We start from the raw sequence: 26,377 nt of genomic DNA on the forward strand, positions 1-26,377 counted from the left end.
AATGCCGTTCCCCGGTGTTCACCCTTTCTTGCCTCCCAGTCCCTGTCACGTACTTAGACACTTTCCCAGTGTCTGTGGCTGCACACGATTCCACGCTGCGCCTGCCTTTCCTCCCACTCACCCCACGGTCTGTATTCCACTCCACACGCTGCCTTCTCTCTGCCCCAAGACACAGCAGCCTCCATTCTCACTTAGGGCTCCGCCTGGCTGGGGAGCAGGCCTGGAATGAGCGTCCCAGGTGTTTGCCTGGCTGCTGCTGTCCTGTGATTTGGCAAACACCTTCGAGGTTACCTTTAGAACAGCTTTTCCTGGTGAGGAACACTAAAGCCACCCCTCTCCCCATCTCACCACCCATTTTATTTTTATCACTGCACTTAACGACTGTCTGATCATTTCTTATTCATGTTCTATCTGAATCCTCAAAAAAGAATGTAAGATCCCATTTGTCCTGTTCTGTCCGTATCCCCAGTCCCCAAAGCACCATTAGCACATAGTAGGCTGTCGATGAACCAGGAATAAGTTACTGAATCTGTGACAGAAACAGAAATGTCTTTAACATTCCTTTCGTTTATCTATTTGAAATGCAGAGTTACAGAGAGAGACAGAGAGAGAGAGACAGAGACAGAGACAGAGAGATCTTCCATCCATTGATTCACTCCCCAAATGGCCTCAATGACCAGAGCTGGTCCAGGCTGAAGCCAGGAGCCAAGAACTCCATCTGGGTCACCTACATAAGTGTTAGGACCCAAATACTTGGGCCCTCTTCTGTTGCTTTCCCAGGCGCATTAGCAGGGAGCTGGATTGAAAGTGGAGCAGCTGGGACTTGAACAGGTGCCCATACAGGATGCCGGCATGGCAGGCGAAACAACCTGCTGTGCCACAATGCTGGGCCTTTGCAGAACCTTCTAGAGCTTCATCACATCCCCAAGACCAAATCCTCATGAAGACATCATATTTGCAGCAGATAATAACCGTAACAAATATTTACCCAGGGCTTACACTTGCTCAGACACTCAGCTGTAGTCCTCCGAATCCTCAGAACATTCCTTCAGTTCTGCCATGGTATTATCCCATTTTACAGGCGAAGAGAGGGAAAACAGCTTGCCCATGGTTACTCGGGGTAAATGATGAAGCCAGGTTTGCACCTGTGTCATTCAATGCTCAGTGCCAAGCACTGATCACCAGCTATATTGTTAAACCCCCAACAGCCCAAATATGGGCAAATAAAGCAGAGTGGGTTCAAGTTGATATCTGAAAGACAGCATCTATGAGGCCTTTGGTTGTTTATGTTGGTCTGCTTTATTCCATTTGTTGGATTCTGGGCCTATATTCCTCAGGGTTAAGGGGAAATAGGACACACTGTGATTGGCAGGAGGCCAGTGAAGACCTCCGTGGAGCCATTGTCTTCTGTGCCCACCCACACATGCATTTGTCACTCCCAACAGACATGCTGTGGGCACCTGTGCCCTGCCAGACCCTGTTCTAAGCTCTCTGTCAAGAGGGAGGGACAGAGCAAGTGCTGTGGTTTGAATACGGCCTGTCCCCACCAAAACTCACATCAAAACTCAATTCCTGATGGAACAGTTGTTTAAAGGTGGAAAGGCTTTTATGGGGAGTTGAGTGTTAAGGAACAGATTCGTCCTAGCAAGAGCAGGGTGTTATAAAGCAAGACTGGCCCTTGTGTTTCTCTATTTTTCACTCATGCCTGCTTGCCCTTCTATTTCCCACCATGAGTGGAAGCAGCATGAGGCCCTCACCAGAAGCCAAGCAGATGCTGGTGTCAAGCTTGGGTTTCTAGCCTCCAGAACCATGAGCCCACATAGCCCTCTGTCCTTATAAATGACACAGCCTCCTTCATTCTGTTCTAGCAGCAGTAAACAGACAAAGCCAGCAAGGGAAATGGAGTGCCAAGAATAGAAGGAGGATGCTACCTTGTAGAAGGGGAGTGGTGATGGATGGCTTCTTGGGGAAGCTCTATATGTATGGCTAAGAACAGGTGTTCCTGGCAGAACGGAGGGAGTGTGGAGGCCCCAGGTGATCTGAGGCTGAATGAGGGTTGGGCCTGAGACGAAGGAGCAGTGGGGAAGGAAGAGGACAAAGGAGAAGGGCAAGGTCTTAGGTGCTACAAGGCACCTAGGGTTTGCTTTGGTCAACACAAAGCCACGGGTTGATTGACAGGTGTGGAGCATCACTCTGGTGGCTCAGAGACCATGCAGGCAGGAACACAGTGTAGGAGACAAACAGCAGTGGTAGTTGTCCCTCTATGACATTTGCAATGTCTAGAGACATCAGTTGTCACAACTTGGGGTTAAGAAGTGCTGCTGCCGTCTAGTGGGTGAGGGCCAGGGAAGCTGCTAAGCACCCTACAATACCTAGGACAGCTTCCATGACAGACTTCCTTGGCCCTGAGTGCCCACAGTGTGCAGGCTGGGAAGCTGGAGCTAGGGGATTACAATACTCTAAGCAGGACATTCGCTCATTAAACAGCTTCTGGGCACCTACTATGTACCAGGAACTGAGGGCAGAGCAATAAGCAAGCCAGAGAGAGGTCTCTCTCCTCATGGAACTTTATGGAAACTTAGAACAGGTGGGAGTGGCAGTGGTGGTGAGAACGATCAGATTTTAAAATATCTTTTGAAGCTAAAACTGTGAGGATTTGCCAGGGCCAGGATGTGCGTTGGAACATGCTTGCCACGTCCTGAGGTGGGAGCAGAGAGGGAGAAAGTGATGGAAGAGGGGGTTTTGTTTTGGATGTAGTAAGTGGAGATACAGGCAAGGGGGCTTGTAACTCTGGAGGTCAAGAAAGAGGTCTTTTCTTTTTTTAAGATTTTGGTTTTTTATTTGAGTGGCATTGCTACAGACAGAGAGAAAGGGAGACAGAGAGAGAGGTCTTCCAGCCACTGGTTCTCTCCTCAAATGGCCATAACAGCAGGAGCTGGGCCTATTTGAAGCCAGGAGCCAGGAGCCTCATCCAAGTCCCCGGCACGAGTGCAGGTGCCCAAGGACTTGGGCCATCTTCCACTGCTTTCCCAGGTCATAGCAGAGAGATGATTGGAAAAGGAGCAGTCAGAACATGAACTGGAGCCCATACGGGATGCTGGTCACACAGGCAGAGACTTGGCCTACTATGCCACAGCACCGGCCCCAAGAGGTCTGTTTTGTAGGACAGAAAAGAGTAGCAGTTGTCAGGAGTAAAATCACCCAGGCACTCTGCAGATGTGCAAGAGACCTGGGTAGCAGCCTGAGTCTCCACCTTTGGGAGGAGAAGAACTAGCAGCCAAGCAGGTCATAGGAGGAACGCTGAGAGTGGAGTGAAGAAACCATTCCCGAGAGACAGCCATCAGCCATGCCAGATAATGTCTCCAACACCGGGAAGAACCCCAGCCCGCCGCAATGACTGATGCTAAGATGTGCTGGTAGGGCTACTATGACTCGGTCCACTTGTCACCATCTCTCCAGGATAACTGTTAAGCATCTGCTGTCAACAACAAATTAAATTAGGTATTGTGCAAAATGCACAAATGGTTCACACACAGTCCCTGTCCTCGGGAAGCTTTCTATTCCCAGCACCCACAGAAGCTTCTGCAGTATCGAGAGGAGGAGTTAACTAGAGCCTACCCCCTTCTTAGTACTCGCCTTGCCGCTGAGCCTGCACAGGCCAGGCCGGCATCTGGCCTAGTGCTCAAGGCTCTGGTTCGGTTGCCTGTGTCTCACATCAGAATGCCTCGCTTTGAGTCTCAGGTCTGTCTCCCAACGCCGGCTGTGCTAGTGCAGATTCTGGAAGGCAGTGGTGATGGCTCAGAGAGTTGGGTCCCTGCCACCCGTGTGGGTGATTTGGATCGAGTTCCTGACTCCTGGTCCAATCCAGGTCATTGCTGGCATTGGGGGAATAAATCAGCAGATGTTAGATCTCTCTCTCTCTCTCTCTCTTTCTCGGTCTCCTCCTCTCTCCCTACGCCCCTCCAACCCTCTCAAATAAATAACAAATAAAAATATACAGCAGAAATGCAGGACAAACTCCCCTTGTGGATTTTGCAACCTAGTTGGGGAGACTGGAGTAAATGGAGAAGAAACACTTGGAGTAGAAATGAAGGCAGAAGGAGGTGTTGTGCCACAGTGGGCTAACCTGCTGTTTGGGACTCCCACATCCCGTGGTTCAAACCCCAGCTACTCTGCTGCCAATCCAGCTTCCTAATAATGTACCTGGGAAGCCAGCAGATGATGACCCTAGTGCTTGGGCCTCTGCCATCCTTCTGGGAGACCCGGATGGAGTTCCTGGCACTTGTCTTCAACACGGCCCAGTCACAGCTATTGCAAGCATCTGGGGCATTGAACCAGTGGATGGAAAATCTCACTCACTCACTCACTCTCTGTCAGTCTACCTTTCAAATAAATATTTTTTTAACTCTCCATAATTTTTTTAAAAAAGAAGGAAAGGCATACAGTTGTCATACCAAGTTTAAAGGCACCATGTATGATCAAAGAGGGGCCACTCATATTCCAAGTGCCACTTACTGGTGTCTGGCCTTCAATGTCTGCATTTAATGTGGCTCGCACATGTCTGGGGAATGGGCTTCTCCAGGAGGCTGGGGATCCAGCAGGAGGACATGACCACCTCTAAGGCAGGGACCCGAGCCAACAGCTGACAGTGAGGGGGCTGCTCCTAGGTGCCTGGCTTATAGGACTGGTGGTGGAAAAGGAATTACGGAGCTGATATGTCTTGCTGTCTCTTTCCATTCATTAACTCCTAACTATTATTTCCCCAGAAGTAACTCGATAACAGAGGCTTGCATTGGAAATGTCAAGACTTTAGAAACATCCATTTCACACCGATTTCTCCCTCAGCTCCGATATAGTTACCCAAGATACGTCTCCATTCTGCATAGCCGAACTCAGCAATGGGAAGTTCGTGAATTTGGGCATAATATAACCAGGTGCTGTGCTGCACCCAGTGAGACCTCAGAGCTGTAAGGGCTGAGTGAGCCTCAAAGAGCCATCAGCCACCCGTTGGTTGTGGCCTAACTTCTAGGAGATGGGCTGGGCGGCACTGAAGTGGTGGGTGCCTGGGCACGTGCAGGTGGAATGCTTAAATTTACTATAAAATGTATAGGCCTTTTCCAATGGAAATGTCTGGCAACCCTTAGGGCAAGTGCTTATGGCTTGAGTGGGAAAAAGATAAGAGGAGCTGAGGCCACTGTGCAACACTGGCATCCGTATGCACACTGTTTCAAGTGCTGGCTGCCCTAATTCTTATCCAGCTCCCTGCTGATGCACCTGGGCAAAGCAGCAGACGATGGCCCATGTGCCTGCTTGAGCCCCTGCCATCCATGTAGGAGACCAGGATGGAATTCTGGGCCCCTGGCTTTGGCCTGCACCAACCCTGGCTGTTGCAGGCCTCTGGGGAGTGAACCAGCAGATGGATGATCTCTCTCCATCTCTTCCTCTCTCCTGGCTTTGGATTGGCACAGCTCCGCCGTTGTAGCCATTTAGGGAGTGAACCAGCAGATGGAAGACCTCTCTCTCTCTCTCTATCTCTCTCTGTCTGTCTGTCTTTTCCTCTGCCTCTCTGTAACTCTGCCTTTCAAATCAATCAATCAAAAAAAAAAAAAAAAAACAAAAACAAAAACAAAAACCTCAGGATTTCCCAGAAGGAAGGGAGAAGGACAAATTATTTTAAGAAAATGTCTACTTCTTGAATCTCAGCTCACCTTTTGCAAGTCAGTCTGCTTTTTTTTTTTTTTTAATTTTTTGACAGGCAGAGTGGACAGTGAGAGAGACAGAGAGAAAAGTCTTCCTTTTGCCGTTGGTTCACCCTCCAATGGCCGCCACGGCCGGGGCACTGCAGCCGGCGCACCGCGCTGATCTGAAGCCAAGAGCCAGGTGCTTCTCCTGGTCTCCCATGGTGTGCAGGGCCCAAGGACTTGGCTTGGACTTGAGCCATCCTCCACTGCACTCCTGGGCCACAGCAGAGAGCTGGCCTGGAAGAGGGGCAACCGGGACAGAATCCGGCGCCCCAACCGGGACTAGAAGCTGGTATGCCGGCGCCACAAGGTGGAGGATTAGCCTAGTGAGCCGCGGCGCCGGCTGCAAGTCAGTTTGCTTTAGAACAAGTCAGATATTCCCATTATGTTTCCTGTCAACACAATGCCAAAACCAAAAGAAACATGATCATTTTTGCTTTGGTACAAATCATACACGAGTAGGTTATTTTTCAAACAGCAAAGGACCATAGAGTTAGAAGTTGCCTGCACGTCTTAAAGGCTTGGGAAAGTGTTATCCACAGCGTTCTTTAAAGGCTTGCGTTTTTATTTCTTTTATTTTCTTGCAGTGTGGAACAGTCTTCTTCACTGGGGGCCCAATTCTAAATTGGAAAATTCAGAAAAAATAAATGACAGGACACCCAAGATCAATTGATTTTGTGTGGATGTGATTTGTCTTACCTGACAAATTTTCCATAAATTAGGATAATGCTGCTGTGTTTTTAGATGAAAAGACGTGGTTCGATATGTCTGTCTGCAAAGAGGGGATGCAGCATCCGCTTGGGGCCCCCACGGAGAGGGTGACTTAGGTCAGGCAAGGGTCTGGGCTGCAAGCGGGCTGGTTTAGACGGTGGTGCTGAAGTCTCTCTGGAACGTGATGACAGCAGTGGAACTTGACCCCAGCCTTCTGCAGTCCCTGGAACAACTTAAGCCACCTAGAGTTCCACACACACATGGTACTGAGGGTCATTTCAAGTTTGTCCAGTCTCCCCATCGCTGGGGTTCAGACCCTGGTCCCACGTCCATCAGTTTCCAGCTGTGTGATCTGGGGCAAACCACTTGCTGTCTCTAAGGCTCTGTCAGAGAGCAATGTGGTAACATACCTGGCTGCTGTGTTTTGAGCGTAGCTTGTCCTCCAAAGGTTTATTTGGTGGAAGCTTGGTTCCCAGCCTAGCTGTATTTAGGTAGTAGAACATTTAAGGGGTGGGGCTTAGAGGTCACGAGGTCACCACTCGGGAAGGAATTAATGCCCATGTCCCAGAAACGGTGTAGGTCCTGTGGGACTAGATTAGCTACCATGAAAGCAAGTTAACCTCTTCTGCTCTCCCCTGTCCTGCTATGCTATGGCACCTGCTGTGGTGTGGTAGATGTCATCCAGTCTCCCCTCCGGAACTGTGGGTCCAAACAGACCCCTTTCTTGTGCACACTGCCCAGACTCGGGTATGCTGGCAGAGCCCCACTAAGACTAAGGCCTGGGTTTGGAAGATTAAATGAGCAGATGGCACAGTGTTTTACCACAATAAAAAGTGGTCATTCAGAGATCATTGGTATTTTCTTACTTGGGCTAAAGGTTTAAGAGTCTCTATAAAAAGAATAAGGCAGCATGGGTATTTTATTGTTTATCTGGGTCAATTAGAAAGAACAATGTCTGTTACAGATTTTATAGCATGACAATTAAGAGCATGCATTCACTTTATGGTGTACATAACGTAAAATAGTTGGTTGTTGGCCAGCGCCGCGGCTCATTTGGCTAATCCTCTGCTGGCGGCGCCAGCACCCTGGGTTCTAGTCCTGGTTGGGGCGCCGGATTCTGTCCCGGTTGCTCCTCTTCCAGTCCAGCTCTCTGCTGTGGTCCGGGAAGGCAGTGAAGGATGGCCCAGGTCCTTGGGCCCTGCACCCACATGGGAGACCAGGAGGAAGCACCTGGCTCCTGGCTTTGGATCAGCGCAGCGCGCCGGCAGCAGTGCTCCAGACGTAGCTGCCATTTGGGGGGGTGAACCAACGGCAAAGGAAGACCTTTCTCTCTGTTTCTCTCTCTGTGTCTAACTCTGATGTCAAAAAAAAAAAAAAAATAGTTGGTGGTTGAGAATGGACTTCTGGGTTTGTATTAGCTGGGAGCTCAGCTCTAGGGGCATTTCGCTGCTCTAATAGAAGCTCCAGGAGTGGTCAGAGTGTTAGCTCAGAAAGACTTCCATTCATCAGTGCTCAGCCATCACCTAAGACTTGGAAAACCGGCTGAATGAGTGTCAAGTGGGTTTTTAATCGGTGGCATGAGGGATTTGCTAATGAGCATGATGAATCCTAGAAATGGGCTTTCGATGGTAAAATTCAAAGGGTTAAAGTTGCAGTGCCCACATGAAATATGGTCAAGGTGCTCCCTGGCTGCATGAGCTGGCTGTAGGCATTTAGTGAGGCCCAAGCCGAGTCCCCAGGGGTGGCACTGAGGTCCCTTCCACAGGCCGCCCAATGATCAGCACCAGTTAGGAGGTGCTGGGACTCTCGGGCATCAGAACCCCACCTCTGGAATATGTGGCTACTGTCCTGGGAGCTTTTGTCAAGAGGTCAACTCCACCAGATTGTCTGGGGCCTACTTCTAAAGGAATGCTTGCTTTAAAAGAGTATGCATCTTAGTGGGTAAAGCTGCCGCCTGCAGTGCTGGCACCCCATATGGGTGCCAGTTTGAGTCCCGGCTGCTCCACTTCCAATCCAGCTCTCTGCTTATAGCTTGGGAAAGCAGTGGAAGATGGTCCAAGACTTGGGTCCCTGCACCTGCATGGGAGACTTGGAAGAAGTTCCAGGCTTTTCTGGACAGATTGGCCCAGCTCCAGCCATTGTAGCCATCTGGGGAGTGAACCAGCAGATGGAACACCTCTCTCTCTCTCTCTCTGTCACTCTGCCTTTCAAATAAATAAATAAATCTTTAAAAATATAAAATAAAATGTTATCTCAAAAACTAAAAGAAGAAAGAATGAACGAGATACAAGGAGAGGGAGGGAGGGAGGGAGGGAATATCACTACATTCTTAAACTTGTATCTATGAACTATATTGATTCTGTTAAAAGCTAATTATCATTTTTTAAATAATTTTTTAAAAAAGTAATAGGAGCCTGCTTTGTGGCATGCTGGGTTAAGCTGCTGCCTTTGATGCCAGCATCCCATGTGAGCACCAGTTGGAGTTCCAGCTGTTCCACTTCTGATCCAGCTCCCTGCTAATGCGCCTGGGAAAGCAGCAGAGGATGGCCCAAGTACTTGGGCCCCTGCACTCATGTGGGAGACCTGGAAGGAGCTCCTGGCTCCTGGCTTTGGATTGGCCCAGGTCCAGCCATTGCAGCCATTTGGGGAGTGAACCAGCAGATGGAAGATATCTGTGTGTGTGTGTGTGTGTGTGTGTGTGTGAATGTTTCACTCTGCCTTAAAAATAAATAAATAACTACAATAATTAAAAAAAATAAAAAGCAAAAAAGAGTAGTAAGAGTTATAAACAATAGTGATCCTTCTTTAATTTTTGGTATGTCCTGGCTGATGCACTGGGAAGTTTAAGTTTAACCAGGGAGCGTTTTAGTCCATTCGGGCTGCCTGAACAAAGTATAATCAACCAGGTGGTTTCTAAACAACACAAATCTGTTTCTCACAGTTCTTGAGGCTCTAATACAGAGTCCAAGAGGAGATGGGGTATCTGGTGAGGTCCCGTTTACTGATGCATAGATGGTCCCTTCTCAGGGTGTCCTGGTGTGGCAGAAGAGGAGAGACAGCTCCCTTGGGCCCCTGTTAGAAGGCACTGATCCCATTCATGACAACTCCGCCTTCATGATCCAATCACCTCCCAAAAGACCCCGCCTCCTAACAGGCCACGTGAGTTGGGATTTCTACAAAGGACTTGCGAAGATACAAACATTCAGAGCATAGCAAGAAGAGAAGTAGATTATGTCATCAGTGGGTAGAGTCTCCTGCTCCAAATCAGATTAGACATTCCCAAACAGCCACCGTGGCCATGATTTTGCTGCCACAGCTCTGATGTTGAATATAAATATATACCAACTAAATAATCCTGCAGCAAATGTTCATCTTCTTGGCCTCTTGTTGATTGACTAAATGGCTGTTCATTCATTTGAACTCTGAGAAGGCTTGAATCTCATTATATTAATGCAGTGGGTTCCTGTCTATTAACCTCTTTTTTGCAGGAGCTTCATCAACTATTGAAGCCAATTTCCAAATTTCTTTTCAAATTTGCTTCCAAGAATTGTCAAAAAGGAGACAGAGTGCCACCGCATGCCTTTAGCTGGCCCACCTGTTTCTCGGGAGGCCTGTCCTCATTCCTTTCAGACCAAGTAAGAGTGCGTCCGTTTGCAGGGCTGTAGTGAACTTTAATCCATGTGCTCCACACAGACAATTTGTGCTACCTCTCTGTACAGCAGCTAAGGGCTTAGCAAGGAAAACAAGGGCAAGGAGGAAACACTTCTCTTGGGACTATGGTCTCCTGATGTGCCACGCCAAGGTTTTCATTTACAGAGCGATTCTGCAAAAGAGAGCAGAAACTCCTCCTCTCCAAGCATTTTAATAAGAACAATCCCCCAAGCCAGTGGGGTTTGCTTTCTGGTAATTTCATTTATACCGCAGCTCCACAACCTGTTTCTCTCACCCTAGTCAGATAACCCTTGCCTCTCAGCTGACCGTAAAAATGCTATTTTAATGATGCACCACATCTGTGATCAGAAATGCTTAATGAAACAGTCTCATGATCATATGGCAACAAGCGTCAGGGAACTGTGAGCATTATCCACACTGGATGGGACCAGTTTGTTGATTGTGGAAACTTTCATCAGCACACTTTTTCCAAATTCTCTAGAAGAAATCATACTTAGCGATGAGTATTTAGAACAAGATCCAGCCTTTTCTCCAGCCCTGAGGTCTTGCCAACTTATGAATGAATGCTATTCAAGAGGAAAGTAATGGAAGGAACAAATGTCACTCAAAATTTTCTAGTAGCCACATTAAGGATTTTATAAAGAAATATATGGTTGACTGTACTTTGTTCAGGCAGCCCGAATGGACTAAAATGCTCCCTGGTTAAACTTAAACTTCCCAGTGCATCAGCCAGGACATATTAAAAATTAAAGAAGGATCACTATTATTTATGACTCTTACTACTCTTTTTTGCTTTCTAATTTTTTAAAAATTTTATAAAGAAATAAAATTATTTCTAATCACATATTTTATTGAACACGGTATGTCCCTAAGATCACTGTTTTAATGTGGAACCAACAGGAAAAGATGAAGGAGACACTTTGCTTTCTGCTCCTGTTGCTGTGAAATCTTCAAAAGCTCCCGTGCCTGGTGCGTCTGCAGCGCGTCTCAGTCAGGGGGGCCGCGCGTGGGGGGCTCAGGAGCCGCGTGCGACCAGCAGCCCCTCTCCTGCCCGCTCTCCTGAACGCGGATCTGCAGGCCCCAGCATCAGGAGTTACAGAGAGGGAGGGAGCCGTGAGCAGTGATTGAGTAGGAGGGTGTGGGAGCTGGAATCAGGGTTCCTGCCTCCAGCCGGCCGGCCGCTGAGGACAGACCAGGGAGGCAGCAAGTGCCAGCCAGAGCTGCGACCTCACCGGGCGCCAGGCAGCGGCTCCCTCGACAGCTTCAACTCGCAGCTTGAGCCCCGTGAGAAATAGCTTCTCTTGTTTACAGGCTACCCACCTACGGCGTTCCATGATAGCGCGTAGACTGGGCCAGGCGAGGGGAAAGGCACACGGGTGAACGTGGACAGACCACTGCACGGAACCGGGCACTCAGGTGGGGAAAACAAGCAGGTGAGTCCTTTTTTGTTTTCATGTGAGTCCTTTAAACAGGGAGCTAGAGAAAGCACCGAGGACGCTCTCCCGTTGACCGTAAAGACAGAACCCGCCATGCTGTGGAGCAAGTTGTATGAACTCCTGTAGGATTCCCGCAACCCAGAGAACCCAACTCTGCCCACAACCAGACCTCGATGACAGCCTGGAGGGACCATGAGCAGAGGCCCAGGGAAGGTGCGAGATGGAAAGGGGTGTGGTTGTGAGCCGCAGGGCTTGTGAGAATTTGCCGCCCAATAGAAAACCAGTACAACGTGCCCATCCGAAGGAGTAGCTTTTATTCAGCTCATATTATGTGCCAAACATTTCGATTGCTTCGCTGTAGCCCCGTGGGCTATCCCAGTTTAACATACATGACTAGGGCTCAGGGAGAAGGGGGTGAGCAGTGGCTGAGCTCCCTGGCTGGAAGTCCCGCAGAGCGTTTGACCACTACGCAGTGCTGTGTAGACGAGGGAGTGCAGCTCTGCACCGGAGACCCTCCTCACCACAATGATGAAGCATCTTCTACTCCCCCCATCAGCCGTGACTCTCCCCACCCCGAGGCTTCCCCCAGCGAGCCTCTGCTGGGCCCCTCCCCGCTCTGGAGCCCCATGGTCGGTGTGGGCAACCTGGTCTCTAAGGTGCCACCAGGTTCCAGTGTGCATAGCCTGGCCTGGCCAGCCACAAGGGTGACTGATTCTTCTTCATTTCCCCACTTTTGAAACTGAAAGCACCACTTCCAGGAAGCCCTCAGTTCCAGGGGAACTGGGGATGACCGAAGCCCCTCCCACCCTCGAATTCCAGCCCAGCCACAAGGGGGTCCTGGGGCCTCTTCCTTCTGCGTCTTGCCGTGCCTCCCAGCCCCCAGGAGGAATCGAGAGGCAGGAGTGGATAGTAGAGTCCAGCCCTCTACGAGGGTGGAAGCAGAAGCCACTGTCCTGGGGCCAAGGGTGAGAAGAGGCTCCTGCTGGGTGGGCCCTGGCAGTGCGAGCCCGGCGGGGGGTGGGGGTCCCAGCCTGGACCATCTGGTGGGTCCGGGAAGCAAAGCAGGGACCTGTTACGTGTGGATGTCCTGGACTCGTGATCCCCAGGGTGGCAGTGTGGAAAGATGAGCTCTTTAAGAGGTGATTAAGAGCCCTCATGGAAGGATTCATGCTGCTGTCACAGGAGTGAGTTCATTACCGCGGAAACAGGCTTCACAGCGAGCTTGGCACGCTCTCTCTCATACACACACACATTCTCTCTCACCTCGCTCTCTCACATGTACACACACACCTGTGCACATGCACACACACACCTGTGTGCATGCATACATGCATGCACACACCTGAGCCCATCCATGCACATGGCACACACACACAATATCTGTGTCCATGAACACACACCTGGGCACATGCACACACACACACCTGGGCACATGTACACAGGCACACACAACACCTGTACACCTGCACACACCTGTGCCCATGCACACACAACCTGTGACCATGCACATATATACACCTGTGTACATGCATACACGCACACATACACACCTGTGATCACGCACGCACGCACACACACATGCCCGCTCTCTTGCCCTTCTGCGTTCTGCCATGGAATGACACAGCAGTAAGAAGACCCTTCCCAGACCCTCCATTCTGGATGCCCTGGCCTTCAGAAGTTTAAGACTTAAATCTCTGTTCTTTGTAGATTACCCCAGTCTCGGGAATTCTGTTAGAGCAGCATGGGACAGACCAAGACCGGGCCTTCCCCTTGAACTGTGAGATGCCCTCACCTTGATGGTCACACAGGAAGCACGTGGACCCCGACCTCACACCATGCCAGGCTCCACATTCCAGCAGCTTCGCTCCCCTCTACAGGCCCCTCGGGGAGTGGGGAGCGCTGGAGGGGCTCCCTCCTTCCTGAGATTGTCATCATCCTGATATTCAGAGGACAAAGAGGGACATGTTTCCCTCGAGGACTCATTCCGGGGCAGCTGACTCCACGGAGGAGTTGGTTTCTCTCTCCTGGGTGTCCTGGACTCTCGACCACGGCTTGCCATCCTCCAAGCTGTGCTCTTTGGGACAAGTGACACCCATCTGATGGCAATGGGGTCCCCTCAGATCTGTCCACGACAGGGGCAGTGGCTCAACACGTGGATTGTATTCACTCACCCACTCATTTATTCCCTTGTGCAAACAATGTTTGGGGTCACCTGGGGTGGGCCTGGCGTTACATTATGTTCCCACAGGGACAAACAGCACCCACTAAACTGCATGATACGGAGAGTATGTGACTCGCCGTTAGCACATAAAGGTATCAACCTAATCCACATAAGGTGTGTGTGGGAGGGGGAGAGGGTGCACGATCAGTGAGCTCCCTGATGTGTGCATGTGCCCACAGGAAGCATTGTGCACTCTTCACTGTCACCATTTATGTTGAAGAAAACAACGTAGGTGCTCAACTGCAGCTGTGCATCCAAAAACAACCAGCAGCGTGCGAGAAGTCTCCGTGTTTTATTTTTGGAAAATATGTATCTGGTCACAAAACATGCTGGGTGAGCAGGATAAGCCAAGAGCTACACAGAACGGATCTGAATAACAAAACTGAGGCCACTGCCAAGTTCAAGGGGGCGGAGCTGACACAAAACTGTCTTCTCGGAAAGGCAAGGTTAACTGGAGCCGTGAGGGCCAGATGGTGGTTAGATTTACTGCTGCCCAGAGAGGAGCAGGATCCTTTAAAGCTCTGAGTTATGACAGCTCCGAGGTATCGATCGCATGAGCGCACGGCCCCGAATGCAGCAGAGAGCTAGGGGATGAGAAGCAGAGGGGAGATGGTGGTGCTGATCGTCTTTATGTAGTTTTCAAAGTCACTGCCGAACAGGAGGATGAGGCAATAGTTGAGTATGCCGGCCAGGGACATGAGGAACAGGAACAGAATGATGCGTTTCCCGAAGATGTAGCCAGGGGTGCTGGGAAAGGAGAGAGAGACGGCAGCTGCGGCATAAATGCACGGATTTCTCTCTCTCTCTCTCTCTCTCTCACACACACACACACATACATGACCGTCCTCGGGTACATGGGGATTAATTGATAGTGCTTCTTACTCTACAACGTTCCATTTACGGCCTAGGAAGGCTGGAAGTGTCTTAGCTATCGCTGGCCGTGGATCACATTTCAAAGCAGGCTCAGAGACTCTGCACCTCAAAGCACATCCTCCCAGGGCTCAGCCCCCTGACGCTTGACGGAGGCCAGCACTGTGGCTCAAAGGCTCTCTCCTCACTGAGGGACCCTCTCCTTGTTGCCATAGCTGCCCCTCTCAGGGGGTGCCCATAAGCCCCTCACTGCTGTCTGTGTGCAGAATGCAGGACTGTGCTAGAAGCCATGGTTTAAATGAGCTGATAAAGCTGGTGGGATCTAACGGGTACTTTAGCATCTCAGCGTTCAACCTGTTCTCCCAAGGCTGCCCGGAAGTAACCCATGTTCTCCGTAATGAGAGCCAGGCACTCAGTTTTGGGCAAGTGATGGCCACCAGGTCCTTTTGGTCCTTTGTTTGTTTAGACTCTAGAGGAGGAGTGGGAAAACTTTTTTTTCTATCAAAGGCCACTGGGATATTTAGAACATCATTTGCGGGCCACACAAGATGATCAACTTGAAAATGAGGCTGCTACGGATGGACTGAATTTCAAGCCCCGCCTGCAGCTCCCTCGGCAGGGCCAGGCCACATGATTTCCCAGGCCTTAGATGGGCTGCAGGCCGGACATTCTCAACCCCTGCTAGAGGCAGGGAGACAGACGCACAGACGCACAGAGGGATCTCCCATCTGTCAGCTCACTTCCCAAGTGCCTACAACAGCCAAGTCTGAGCCATGACTGAAGCCAGACGCCAGGAACTCAATCTAGGTCTCCCACGTGGGTGGCAGGCAGGGACCCAGCGCCTTGAGCCATCAGCGCCACCTCCCAGGGTCTGCATTAGCAGGAGGCTGGAATTGGAACTGGAGCCAGGAATCAAACCCAGGCAGGCACTCTCACGTGTGAAGTGGGCATCTTCACTGGAGCCTTGAATGCATACCCCAGGGCCTTTACACTTTGCATTCCTGTTTCCCTCTCGATCTCAAGGCTGTAAGCGCTAGGCTGCTCAGGCAGAGCATCAGCGGGGGTGGGAGGCACCGCCTCTGGGTGATGTGGCCGTCTGACTGCATGATAAGACAGCCTGGCTTCCACTCTCTTCCTGCAGGACCCTGCCCTGATGCATGTGAGCGGTGCTAGCGCGCCTGCCAAGTCCAGTCACATGACTCACAAGCTGTCAGCAAACGTGTCAGCAAGGGCAGCAAGCGGCAATCAGAACAGCCTACTCGGCCGAGCAGGTCAGTGCGTGCTGAGCCCCACTTCTCGCTGCTGGTGCACAGAGGCACAGAATTTGCCCTGCACGGGCCTCATGTTGGAGATGGTACCTATTGGCAGGCCGCCCCATAGGTTTGTAGTATAACTCGGGTTTTTCCCTACAGCAAGCGCTTGAAAGTGTCTGGGCAGCTAGGGATCAGCCTCCTGGTTACTCCAAGTGCAGTCCGTGGACCAGCAGCGACGGGCTGGGAGCTTACCAGCAACAGGCAATCTCAGGTCCCTCGCAGACCTAGTGAAGCAGAAGCTGCATTTTGACACGCTCCCTAAGTGACCCAGGGACACCCAGATCTGTGAGAGGCTCTGCTGGCCCGAGGCCACCTCCGCTCCAGGGCAGCTCCATTTGTCTCATGTTGGTTTCCTGTTCAGAGCCCTGAACAGGAAATGAAGCTTTCTGTCTCCTCGCTGGGGAACAGAACTGGTCCCAAAGCAGGGTGCTGTGGGCTGAATGGTGCCTCCCCCAAACCCTGTATGTGGAAGTCCTAAGCCCCAGTCCCTGAGACTGGGGGTTCCACTTGGAGATGCAGTCTTGCTTTTTAGTAATTTATTTTGAACTGATGAGTGATAACTGTGTAGATTTATGGGACACAATAGGATGTTTTCATCTGCACATTTTGGAAAGAGTTCATCAAGTGAATTCACACGTTCATCTCCCTATTGGCTTAGTTTTGGGGGGCACGAGGACATTAAAGTGTAATCTTGGGCCGGCGCCACGGCTCAATAGGCTAATCCTCCGCCTAGCGGCACCGGCACACCGGGTTCTAGTCCCGGTCGGGGCACCAGATTCTGTCCCGGTTGCCCCTCTTCCAGGCCAGCTCTCTGCTGTGGCCAGGGAGTGCAGTGGAGGATGGCCCAAGTCCTTGGGTCCTGCACCCCATGGGAGACCAGGATAAGCACCTGGCTCCTGCCATCAGATCAGCACGGTGCGCAGGCCGCAGCGCACCGGCCGCGCTGACCATTGGAGGGTGAACCAACGGCAAAGGAAGACCTTTCTCTCTGTCTCTCTCTCACTGTCCACTCTGCCTGTCAAAAAAAAAAAAAAAAGTGTAATCTTCCAGCAATGCTGAAACAGGCCGCACATCATTATTAATAGCCATCGCCATGCAGTGGGTCATTGCAACGGATTCCCTTAGTCTATCGGACTTTTGTACCCTTGGATCAACAACTCCGCTTTCCACGCCCTTCCTGGGGTCAAGGTCTCTTCTATAAGGCTCACCACAGGCTTATGGTCCGGCCCTGATCTCATAGGGCAGGTGTCCTGGTGAGATGCCCACATGCCCCCAAGGTAAGAAGGCAGCCATCTGCAGACCAGGGAGAAGGGATCGACAGCAACCAACAGCCAACACCTTGAACTTGGTCTTGCAGCTTCTAAGATGTGAGACTGCATTTCCGCTACCTAAGCCTCTGAGTCTACAGGCCTTAGTTGTGGCAGCTCCAGCAGAAATAACAGTCACCTGTGAGTGCCGGCGAGAAAAGTGCAAACGAAATGAAGCAGTGCAAGTAGAGGATGCCGCTAACTTAAATTGTGAACAGTCAAGCCTCGTGCTGGCTCAGATTTATCTACATGCACGAGGCCACGGCGTGCTCATGACAGAAATAAGAACAAGCGATCTGCCAAGTTGTTTTAGGCTCACAACAAAACCGATCGAGCCCTGGTGATGAAGGGAATGGCAGTGTCTGGGGATGGAGAGCTGTATGGGGACATAGGTAGGATTCCACAGCAGCCAGGACAATGGCGTTTTAACTCCTGGGGGCACAGGTGGGGATGCAAGCACCCAGGCACCTGCTCCCTCCCCTGCAGGGCTCAGGGTGACCTTGGCCCCAAGGCGGGCCCCTCATTGGATGCATCATTCAGTCTCTCAGGCTTAGAGATGAGGCTGCTGCCCGGAAGGTGGGCATGGTGTGTGCAGAGGAAGCACCTGTCCCCCGGCCCAGGCAAAGACACAGGGAAGCTGCAGCGAGACACAGCCCACGAGGAAGAGCAGGGCCCTGCGCGGTGCACACGCATGATCCGCAACCCCTGAACAGCGCAGACATCTCTCTGTCGTTTGTGAAAGCTGGTGCATAATTCTCTCTCAATGGGTGGGAAGCTCCGAATTCAGTAATTAAGCATCTGTTGGGGGGTGGGGAAGGCATTGCCTGTCTGTGAAGTCTCTGCATTCCCACAAGCGCTGCGTGAGGCTGCATTATCAACCTGTTTGCCAGCTGGGGAAACAGAGCAGAGAGGTTGAGTGATTTGCCTGGGGGCACACAGCCAGGCAGAAGCAGAGGGAATTCAGACCTTCCTGTGCGACATTGGCGTCCTGTTCTTTGTACCACACTGGCTTCCAGAGGCCACCCTCAGGCTTTGCAGACTGGGATTTTTTTTTTTTTTTTCAGGCAGAGTGGACAGTGAGAGAGAGAGACAGAGAGAAAGGTCTTCCTTTGCCGTTGGTTCACCCTCCAATGGCTGCTGCGGCTGGCGCACTGCGGCCGGCGCACCACGCTGATCTGAAGCCAGGAGCCAGGTGCTTCTCCTGGTCTCCCATGGGGTGCAGGGCCCAAGCACTTGGGCCATCCTCCACTGCACTCCCGGGCCACAGCAGAGAGCTGGCCTGGAAGAGGGGCAACTGGGACAGAATCCAGCGCCCCGACCAGGACTAGAACCCGGTGTGCCGGCGCCGCAAGGCGGAGGATTAGCCTAGTGAGCTGCGGCCGCAGACTGGGATTTGGTTATAAGTTTTAAAATAAATGGGCCCTCCACACACAGCAAAAACTGACACAAAAACACAAAAGGGTCCGGCATTGTGGCAAAGGGGGCTGAGCTGCCAATTGCAGCCCTGGTAGCCAAGACTGGAGTGCAGGTTCGAATCCCTTCTCTGCATCTGATCTTTCTCCCTGCCGTGTGGGAGACATGAATGGCTCCTGGCTTCTTCTTCTTCTTCTTTTTTTTTTTTTTTTTGACAGGCAGAGTGGACAGTGAGAGAGAGAGACAGAGAGAAAGGTCTTCCTTTGCTGTTGGTTCACCCTCCAGTGGCCGCTGCGGCCGGCGCACCGCGCTGATCCAAAGGCAGGAGCCAGGTACTTCTCCTGGTCTCCCATGGGGTGCAGGGCCCAAGCACTTGGGCCATCCTCCACTGCACTCCCGGGCCATAGCAGAGAGCTGGCCTGGAAGAGGGGCAACTGGGACAGAATCCGGTGCCCTGAACGGGACTAGAACCCAAGGTGCCGGCGCCACTAGGCAGAGGATTAGCCTATTGAGCCGCGGCGCCAGCCGGCTCCTGGCTTCTACCTGGCCTCACCCTGGCTGTTGTGGGCATTTGGGGACTGAACTGGTGGATAGAGAATCTCTCTCTGCCTCTCTCTCTCTTTCTCTCTCCCTCTCTGTTGCTCTGCCTTTCAAATAAGTAAATCTTTGAAGGAAAAGAAAAAAAAAAACATGAAAGGCATTTTGCTAAGCAAAATCCCATCTAAAATGTGCTGACAATGTCAGGGATGAGAGGCTGTGGTGTGGGAGGTGGTGAACCCCAGCTCCAGAGACCCCGGGGTCCAGCCCTGGGGGACCCCAGCCAGTCACTGCCCTCCCCTGCCTCAACAGCACCGCTTCTCACCGCAGCCCTTAATGTACACAAGATATAAGGCAGGAGCATAACACTTTACAGTCCCTCTGGTTTTAAAATGATTTCCATGTCGACAGGGAAATGTCACTTTAGACCTGGTGACTTCTGCAGGAAAGAAAAATTGCAAGTTCCGTGAGAGCAGGGTGTGGTCTCCACTCTGCAGCCGGCTGTTTCCAATCAATCAGGCCCTCCATCAATAGGTGTCAAAGGAATGACTCGTATGGGGGAAAGAGGCGTGGGGGCGGGGTTTGACCTAGCGTTAGGATACCCACACCCCACACTGGAGCACCTGGGTTCAGTCCCAGCTCCACCTCCTGATTCCAGCTTCCTGCTTGTGCAGACTGTGGGAGGCACTGCTATGGCTCCAGTACTTGGATCCCTGCCACCCACATGGGAGGCCTGGATTGAGTTGCCCGCTCCCACATTATGCCAGGCCTAACCCCAGTGGTTTTGGTCGTTTGGGGAGTAACCCGGGGGAAGGGAGCTCCCTGTCTGACTGTTTATCTCTCTATCTCTCTGCCTCTCAAATAATAAAAATAAAGAAAAAAAGTATGCAAGCCTTCAGTGATTCACAAGCCGCAGTGTATGTGTGAATGACCTGAAGGATGTATTACAGTGCAGGGCAGTGTTAAGAGATCTGATGTTGGAAGTTGGAGGCGGGGCTCAGGAATCTCTAGGTTATGAGCACCCCAGTGATTCTGATACTGCTGTTGGGCAGCTATCAGTTTGAAAAACACAATCCTTGATATCCACATGCACCCCAGGGCTCCCAGAAAAAGCCAGCTTGCCCTCACACTCTGCTGAGAAATAGTACGGTCCACACTTGGAGGGACCCGGAGACTCTGAAATACTGACTCTAAGAAGAAGAACTGACTAACTGACTACGAGGGATCAGTCTTGTTACCTTTTGAAAAGTAAATCCATTAATATCTTAGTAAGTTGAATGCTTCTGGCCTGGAATGAGCCCTGATCAATGCAGGCCATCAGTGCACACTCACCGAATGAGTGTTGACTGACTAAAGGACCAAGCAAGCAACCCAGGACAAGGTAGAGTTGGGTGGCCTGAGTTCATCAGCCTCAAGAGAAACCAATGGCGGTGGCGTGAAAGTGTCGCTCAAAATTTCTAGGTTGCAACTTCATTAAGAGGTGGGGCCTTTAGGAGATGATTAAGCCATGAGGGTGAGCCCTCATGGATGGCAATATGACCTTAAAAAGCCCCTTTTACCATTTGGACTTTCGCTCTAAGAGGATGCAGCAACCGGGCGCCATCTTGGATACAGAAAGCTCTCTGCAGACACCAAGATGGCCAGCACCCTGACCTTGGAAGTCACAGCTTCCAGCACTGTGAGAAACGCATTTATGCTGTTGACAGGTGACTTGGTGTTGTAGTGCAGCCACCATGGAGCTGAGAGCCTCAGAGTGTCAAGAGGAATGTTGTGGGAGCGCCCACAGGGGACAGGGCTCTGAGGCACAGAAAGAGGCGGCAGCCTAGTGCCAGCTGGGGAAGGCAGATGATAAGAAGCAGATAGTGTTGTAATACTGAGCTGGTTGCCCTTGAGTGTGGCACGGGTGGTGGTTTAGAATGCAAGGGAAGAAACCCGGATTCACCTGTAACTACTACGTAGTAATCATGCCACGGATGAACTAAGCAGGACAGAGAGGAAAGCATTCGGGAGCAGGATAAGGGATGCAAATAAGAGCAACAAACTTCGAGGAGAACTGGAGAAGGAAGCAGCACCCCCCCTCCCCGGGGCAGCCTGGAACCTGAAGTAAGTCCCTTTCCTAGGGGCGGTGAGTTCAGCGATGGCTCACCCACCCGTCACACCAGAAATGACACCAGAGAGTCTGAACTGGACAGGGCCAAAGCAACTTTGGGGAAGAGAGCAGAGGCAATCGGCAGTCCAAGAGAGAAATCCTGGAAGAAGGCTCTTTATGAACAATCCTCTCCCAGGCTGGTGAGCCAAGGACAAAAGCAGATCCCAAGGGCACTGGAGTGTTAGGTATCCGCAAAGCCCAAGGGTGGCACAGCCCAGGGACACAGGGGCTCTCGGGTGTCTAACTGAAGAGGATATTACAAGGCAGAATTGAAAACCCCTTCCCCTTACCATAATACCCCCAGGCTTGCATCTAGCTCAGGCTGAATTTTGGTCTAGATTCGTATTAGACATTTCCTCCAGGAGATATTTCTATTTATTTCTATTCTATTCATTTCTATTGATGATACTACTCATCATCTAATGGGGGAGATGAGGGCGGGACTCAGGAGATCAGGCCATTTATAGTCCAATGAGGTCCAGAGAAATCGAATATTTGTAAGATTTCTTACAAGTCTATACTCTATCGTACATTTTTGGCCACCTCTTTTTATTCCCAAAGAGTGGATTAGTCTATAATATCTTTTAAAGGGCCACTGGGTAGGCGGACAAATTTTGTCATGCCCAGCAGATCTTCTCAGGATTAAAGCAACTGCAGGATCTCGAGCTGGTGGTGACAGGTAAAGAGGAGAATGGAGAAGGGTGACAGAGCCCAATCTCTGGGACTCGGCGGGAGGAAGATACAACTGCGGACACCTGGAGCCAGTCCAACAGAGAACGCTTTGTTTCCATGCTGGACCCTCTGCCCCCTCTCTCTTCACAACAGGTCATCAGGGTAATGGAGAAGAGAGAGCATCATTTAGGACACTGTGGGTAAGAATGAGAGAGACAGAGCATTGCAGGTGTATGGGTAAATAAGAGCGCCACTGGTGGGGAGAGAAGGGGCTGGGGGGGAGGGATCGCTAGGCCAGTGGTCATTTTCCCCACTACATCCCTGCTCCCCGTGAACCCCTGAAGTCCCTGAACCTCACAGGCTCCCAGCATTCCTCTGCCAACCTCCGGAGCATGCCACTGCCCTTGTCACTGCTGAACGATGCTGTCTACACTGGGAGCCTAGTAACCACTAGAGAATGTGCTATTGTAAAAGCCGGAATGGGAGGCAGACACACACCAGGATGGCTGGGGCTGGCACATGGAGTGGCAGCCTCCCAGGATGTATTCCTGGCTCTCAAAGCCCGTCTGGTCCATTAGGCACTCTAGTCGCTACGGAAACAATGGCATACTGGGACTCCAACGGGTCTTCTATAAGTAGCATTGTTTATTTTACTAAAATCCAGATTTCCCAGTTCAGATGTCACAAAAGCACAGGGCTGCCTTGGAGCTTTCTCTCTGGCAATATCTAAAAGCAACTCGATGGTTGCTTATAGTCATGGTCTCAGCGTCTCCCCACGCATCTTACGTTCTCAGCATTCTCTCTGGGGCGGGCATGGGGCACATAGGGTAAGACACCTCTTGGGACATCTGCATCCTCTAGCAAAGCACCTGGGTTTGAGTCCCAGCCCTGCTTCCAACTCCAGCTTCCTGCTGATGCATGCCTTGGGAGCATGGACCAAGCAGTTGGGTCCCTGTCACTCACTGTGGGAGATCCAGGTTAACTTCCCAGTTCCTGGCTTCAGCCTGGCCCAGCCCTGGCTACTATAGGCATTTGGGGAGTGAATCAATGGATGAGATCTCTCTCTCTCTCTCTCTCTTCTCTGTCTTTAAATAAACTTTTTTTTTTTTAATCTTGCTGCAGGTTCTTGGAAAAGCTGTAGCTCAAAATAAATCATCACAAGGTGCAGGCTTCAGATCTGGTTCTCTAGATGAACAGCGGAGTGGCTCCCTCCCCCGAGGCTGGGGCAGCCTGACATAAAACAGTCATTGCAGACTGTAGGTACAGAAATGTGCGGTGGCCGGCATTAAAGCGCCCTTTGTAATTCCAAGGCTAGATGGAGGAATGCTTTCATGGGAAATCCAGCCAAGTCTCCCAGCTGTGTTTTCAGACCTCTAAGTTCAAGGAGAAGAGGATGATGGATCCCAGGCTGCCTCCCGCCCTGCATCCCAAGCCATCAGCGCTAGTCCCTACATCATTTGGAATCATCTACCACTCTTCCCGCTCGGAAAGCACGAATCACTCCCACGGTTCCTCAACAGTCCCTCACTTACCTCTGAGTTCTCTCTCCCAGGTAGCCGACGAAGTACTTCTGCCTCACGAACAAGTACATCAGGCCAGCAAAGGCCGCCGGGACTAAGTGGAGGAAGGAAAACACCTGTGACGCGCTGGCTCAGCACAATATGTACACGGCCTCTATGCGATCAACGGTGGTCACAGAATCTAGCCAAGGCCACGGGTTCTGCAGATAGAAGCCCTTGGGCTGGAGGAAACCCGAGGACGTTCCTGTGAGTGCGATTCCTTTGGCCTGCACCGGGCCTCACTCAGGAAGCACTTGCCTGTCCATCACCTACCACGAATGCTCCCATGTAGTAACTGGCGTTTCTACTTCCAGATGGGGAAAGCTGGCTCCGGATGACGCTGTCGGTCGGCGAGGAGGGGCTGGGAGGCAGAACTCGAACCCTGAGCTCAGCTCTGAGGCTGGCCCTCTGCAAAGCACACCCTTCACCCCGGGGGCTCCCAGCAGTGCATCCCTTAACGGGGCCTGAAGAATGGCTGCTGTGTGAGAAGATTCCAAGGAAGGAGACTCCATCCCTGTTCCAGCCCTTTCAGCAACAGCCTCGAGCAGCGCCCCAAGAATCCCATTGCCTCCCAACCTGGGAGCTGGGGGCTGGAAAACCCGGACCCACCAGGACTGGTGGTATCTGGGGCTCGTGGTAAGCTCCATCTGCATCTGACTAAGGGCCTGATTACAGATTTCCAACCTGTTAGGGATTAAGGGCAAAACAGGGCTGTGCAAATAAAGGCAATTTGCAAACCTCCAAGAATCAGTCAAATATCAAATTAGCTGTCTTGACGAGCAATTTTTACACGCCAGTCACACCCCTTTTCCCTGTCTCCAGTCCTTCCAGACACCTGCTGAGGGACATGTTAGGGTCACCGTTTGACAAAGGGGCAAATTCTGGCTAGGACTGAAACCTCTATGGAGGCCAGTTGTCTTTTCCTGAATCATCTCTGGGCCTGGCATCCTGCCTGGTGCTTACTGCCTTCCAAAAGAAATAATTGGCATATGGAAAATAGTCACGTGGTCAAAGGAAGCGAGATTTGAAATGAGTCTTTCTGATTCGAGACTTTATCACCACCCCGGCACCGTCACTGACAGCATTTACGGAGCTTCCATCATCAGACGGAACCGCAAGCAAGTGCCATTTCTTCGAGTCATAAACAGCCAATCCTGGCAGTCTCCAGTCTGCTACACACCAAGCACTGTTTCCAGGGCTGTGTGCACGTTATCGCCTTCCTCATCGCAGGAGTGCTGCCGGAAAGACCAGGGTTCTGTTTCCCAACCAGGACACTCAGGCTGAGTGAGCTCCCCGGGTCGCACCCCAGCAGTGAGCGTCCTTGGCCTTGCCTCCAGTCTGTCACTGCTCAACACCCATTGCTTGCCCACCGATTCACCTCCTTCCCAAACACAATTGCTACCTGGAGATGAGTGAACCAAAGCCCAAAAGCACCGCTGTGAAATTCCTCCTGCGCCACTATCTGCCTTGGGCAAAGTTTTGCCTGGGTTTTCCCATCTAGGTGGCTCATTTCTCTGACCTTCGGGGCTCAGTTGAACAAAGCCAATGGCACTCAGGTGGAAAACAGCTACACATGTGGCCCTTCTGCAGGCAATAGTGAGGGCTTCCATGGGGTCCTGGGCTACTGGGAACACCAGGCAGTAGAAATCAAGACTCAAGCATTATGAAGTTAGAGCAACACGTTTATCCTTGGCGGCTTAGGCTCCTGCTTGTAAAATGAGGGTTTGCGGTAGAAAGATCTCCGGGCTTCCTTGCAGCTGAAAAGCTATAATCTCTGGGGGCGGCTGCTGTGGTGTAGTGGGCTAACGCTTCTCCTTTGGCGCCAGCATCCCATATGGGAGTTGGTTCTAGTCCCGGCTGCTCCTCTTCTGATCCAGCTCTCTGCTATGGCCTGGGAAAGCAGCAGAGTGCTTGGTGTTTATGTGGGAGGCTGGAAGAAGCTCCTGGCTCCTGGCTTCAGAATCAGCCCAGCTCCGGCCATTGAAGCCATTTGGGGAGTGTCTGTCTCTCCCTCTCTCTCTCTCTCTCTCTCTCTCTCTCTCTCTCTGTAACTCTATCCCTCAAATAAATAAATAAAATCTTTTTTAAAAAAAAAAGTGACAATGACCCACCACGGGTGTCCTCTGGGAATGAAATTCCTATTTCCAGGCTCTGAAACACCCGCTAGCTCCCGTTATATTTATCTGTAGATTTATCTAGATTAAGTAGCATCTAAGACACAAAGCGCCATAGCTCCTGGCCTGAGCACGATCCGACTTGATGTTTCAAGTCACGCCAGATGTGTTTCTTATTTAACTCGGGACAGAAAGCGGAAAGCAAGTGGTGAGCTTGTCGACAGCCTTTGGAGCGCAGAAGGAGGCCAGATGGTGCCCCCGAGGGGCATTCCGCTGCCTGCCCCTCACCGTTGGTCCCCATGCCGGCACCTGCTTTGCACTTCCATGGTGCCTCTTGCTCTTGGCAATGCCACATCCCTTCACTCACTTTTTCTATGACCCCACCCCAACCCTGCTGCCTCTGGCAGGTGCCCCACCACTGTCTCTGTGTTATTAAGTAAGATCTGGCATTTGTGGATGCTCCAAGTACGTTTATTACCTCATTACATAAAGTCGGGGGATACTTCACAGCCCCAACTCCTGGGCGCCCCTCCTGCCTGCCTCTGTGAGTTACCTGCTGAGCCACCTTGACCAAATCACGTTATCTCCCTGAACCAAAGTGTCCTCGACAGTACCAGAGGGAAAACATCTGCTCTGCCTACTTCTCCCAGTGGGGAGAAGAT

The 26,377-nt window shown here is 51.4% G+C and overlaps 1 protein-coding gene and 1 long non-coding RNA gene across 3 annotated transcripts in view; one reads left to right on the forward strand and one right to left on the reverse strand.

The window, feature by feature from the left end:
• LOC127487160 (uncharacterized) overlaps window positions 1-16,233 on the forward strand; it is a 30,313-nt gene extending 14,080 nt beyond the window's left edge. Inside the window, exons 2-3 of the long non-coding RNA XR_007913689.2 lie at window positions 11,436-11,557; window positions 15,793-16,233. This is a non-coding gene — a long non-coding RNA (uncharacterized lncRNA). The remainder of the gene's footprint in view (window positions 1-11,435; window positions 11,558-15,792) is intronic.
• Window positions 14,055-26,377, reverse strand: part of ALOX5AP (arachidonate 5-lipoxygenase activating protein) — a 30,274-nt gene continuing 17,951 nt past the window's right edge. For both annotated transcript variants that reach the window (XM_002720606.5, XM_051831744.2), the window contains 2 exons: window positions 23,575-23,656; window positions 14,055-14,528 (listed from right to left, as the gene is read on the reverse strand). In XM_002720606.5, the coding sequence (XP_002720652.1) occupies window positions 14,366-14,528; window positions 23,575-23,656 (245 nt within the window). In that variant the 3' untranslated portion in view covers window positions 14,055-14,365. The remainder of the gene's footprint in view (window positions 14,529-23,574; window positions 23,657-26,377) is intronic.

This window comes from Oryctolagus cuniculus, chromosome 9 (assembly GCF_964237555.1).
Source record: "Oryctolagus cuniculus chromosome 9, mOryCun1.1, whole genome shotgun sequence".
Lineage (NCBI taxonomy): Eukaryota > Metazoa > Chordata > Mammalia > Lagomorpha > Leporidae > Oryctolagus > Oryctolagus cuniculus.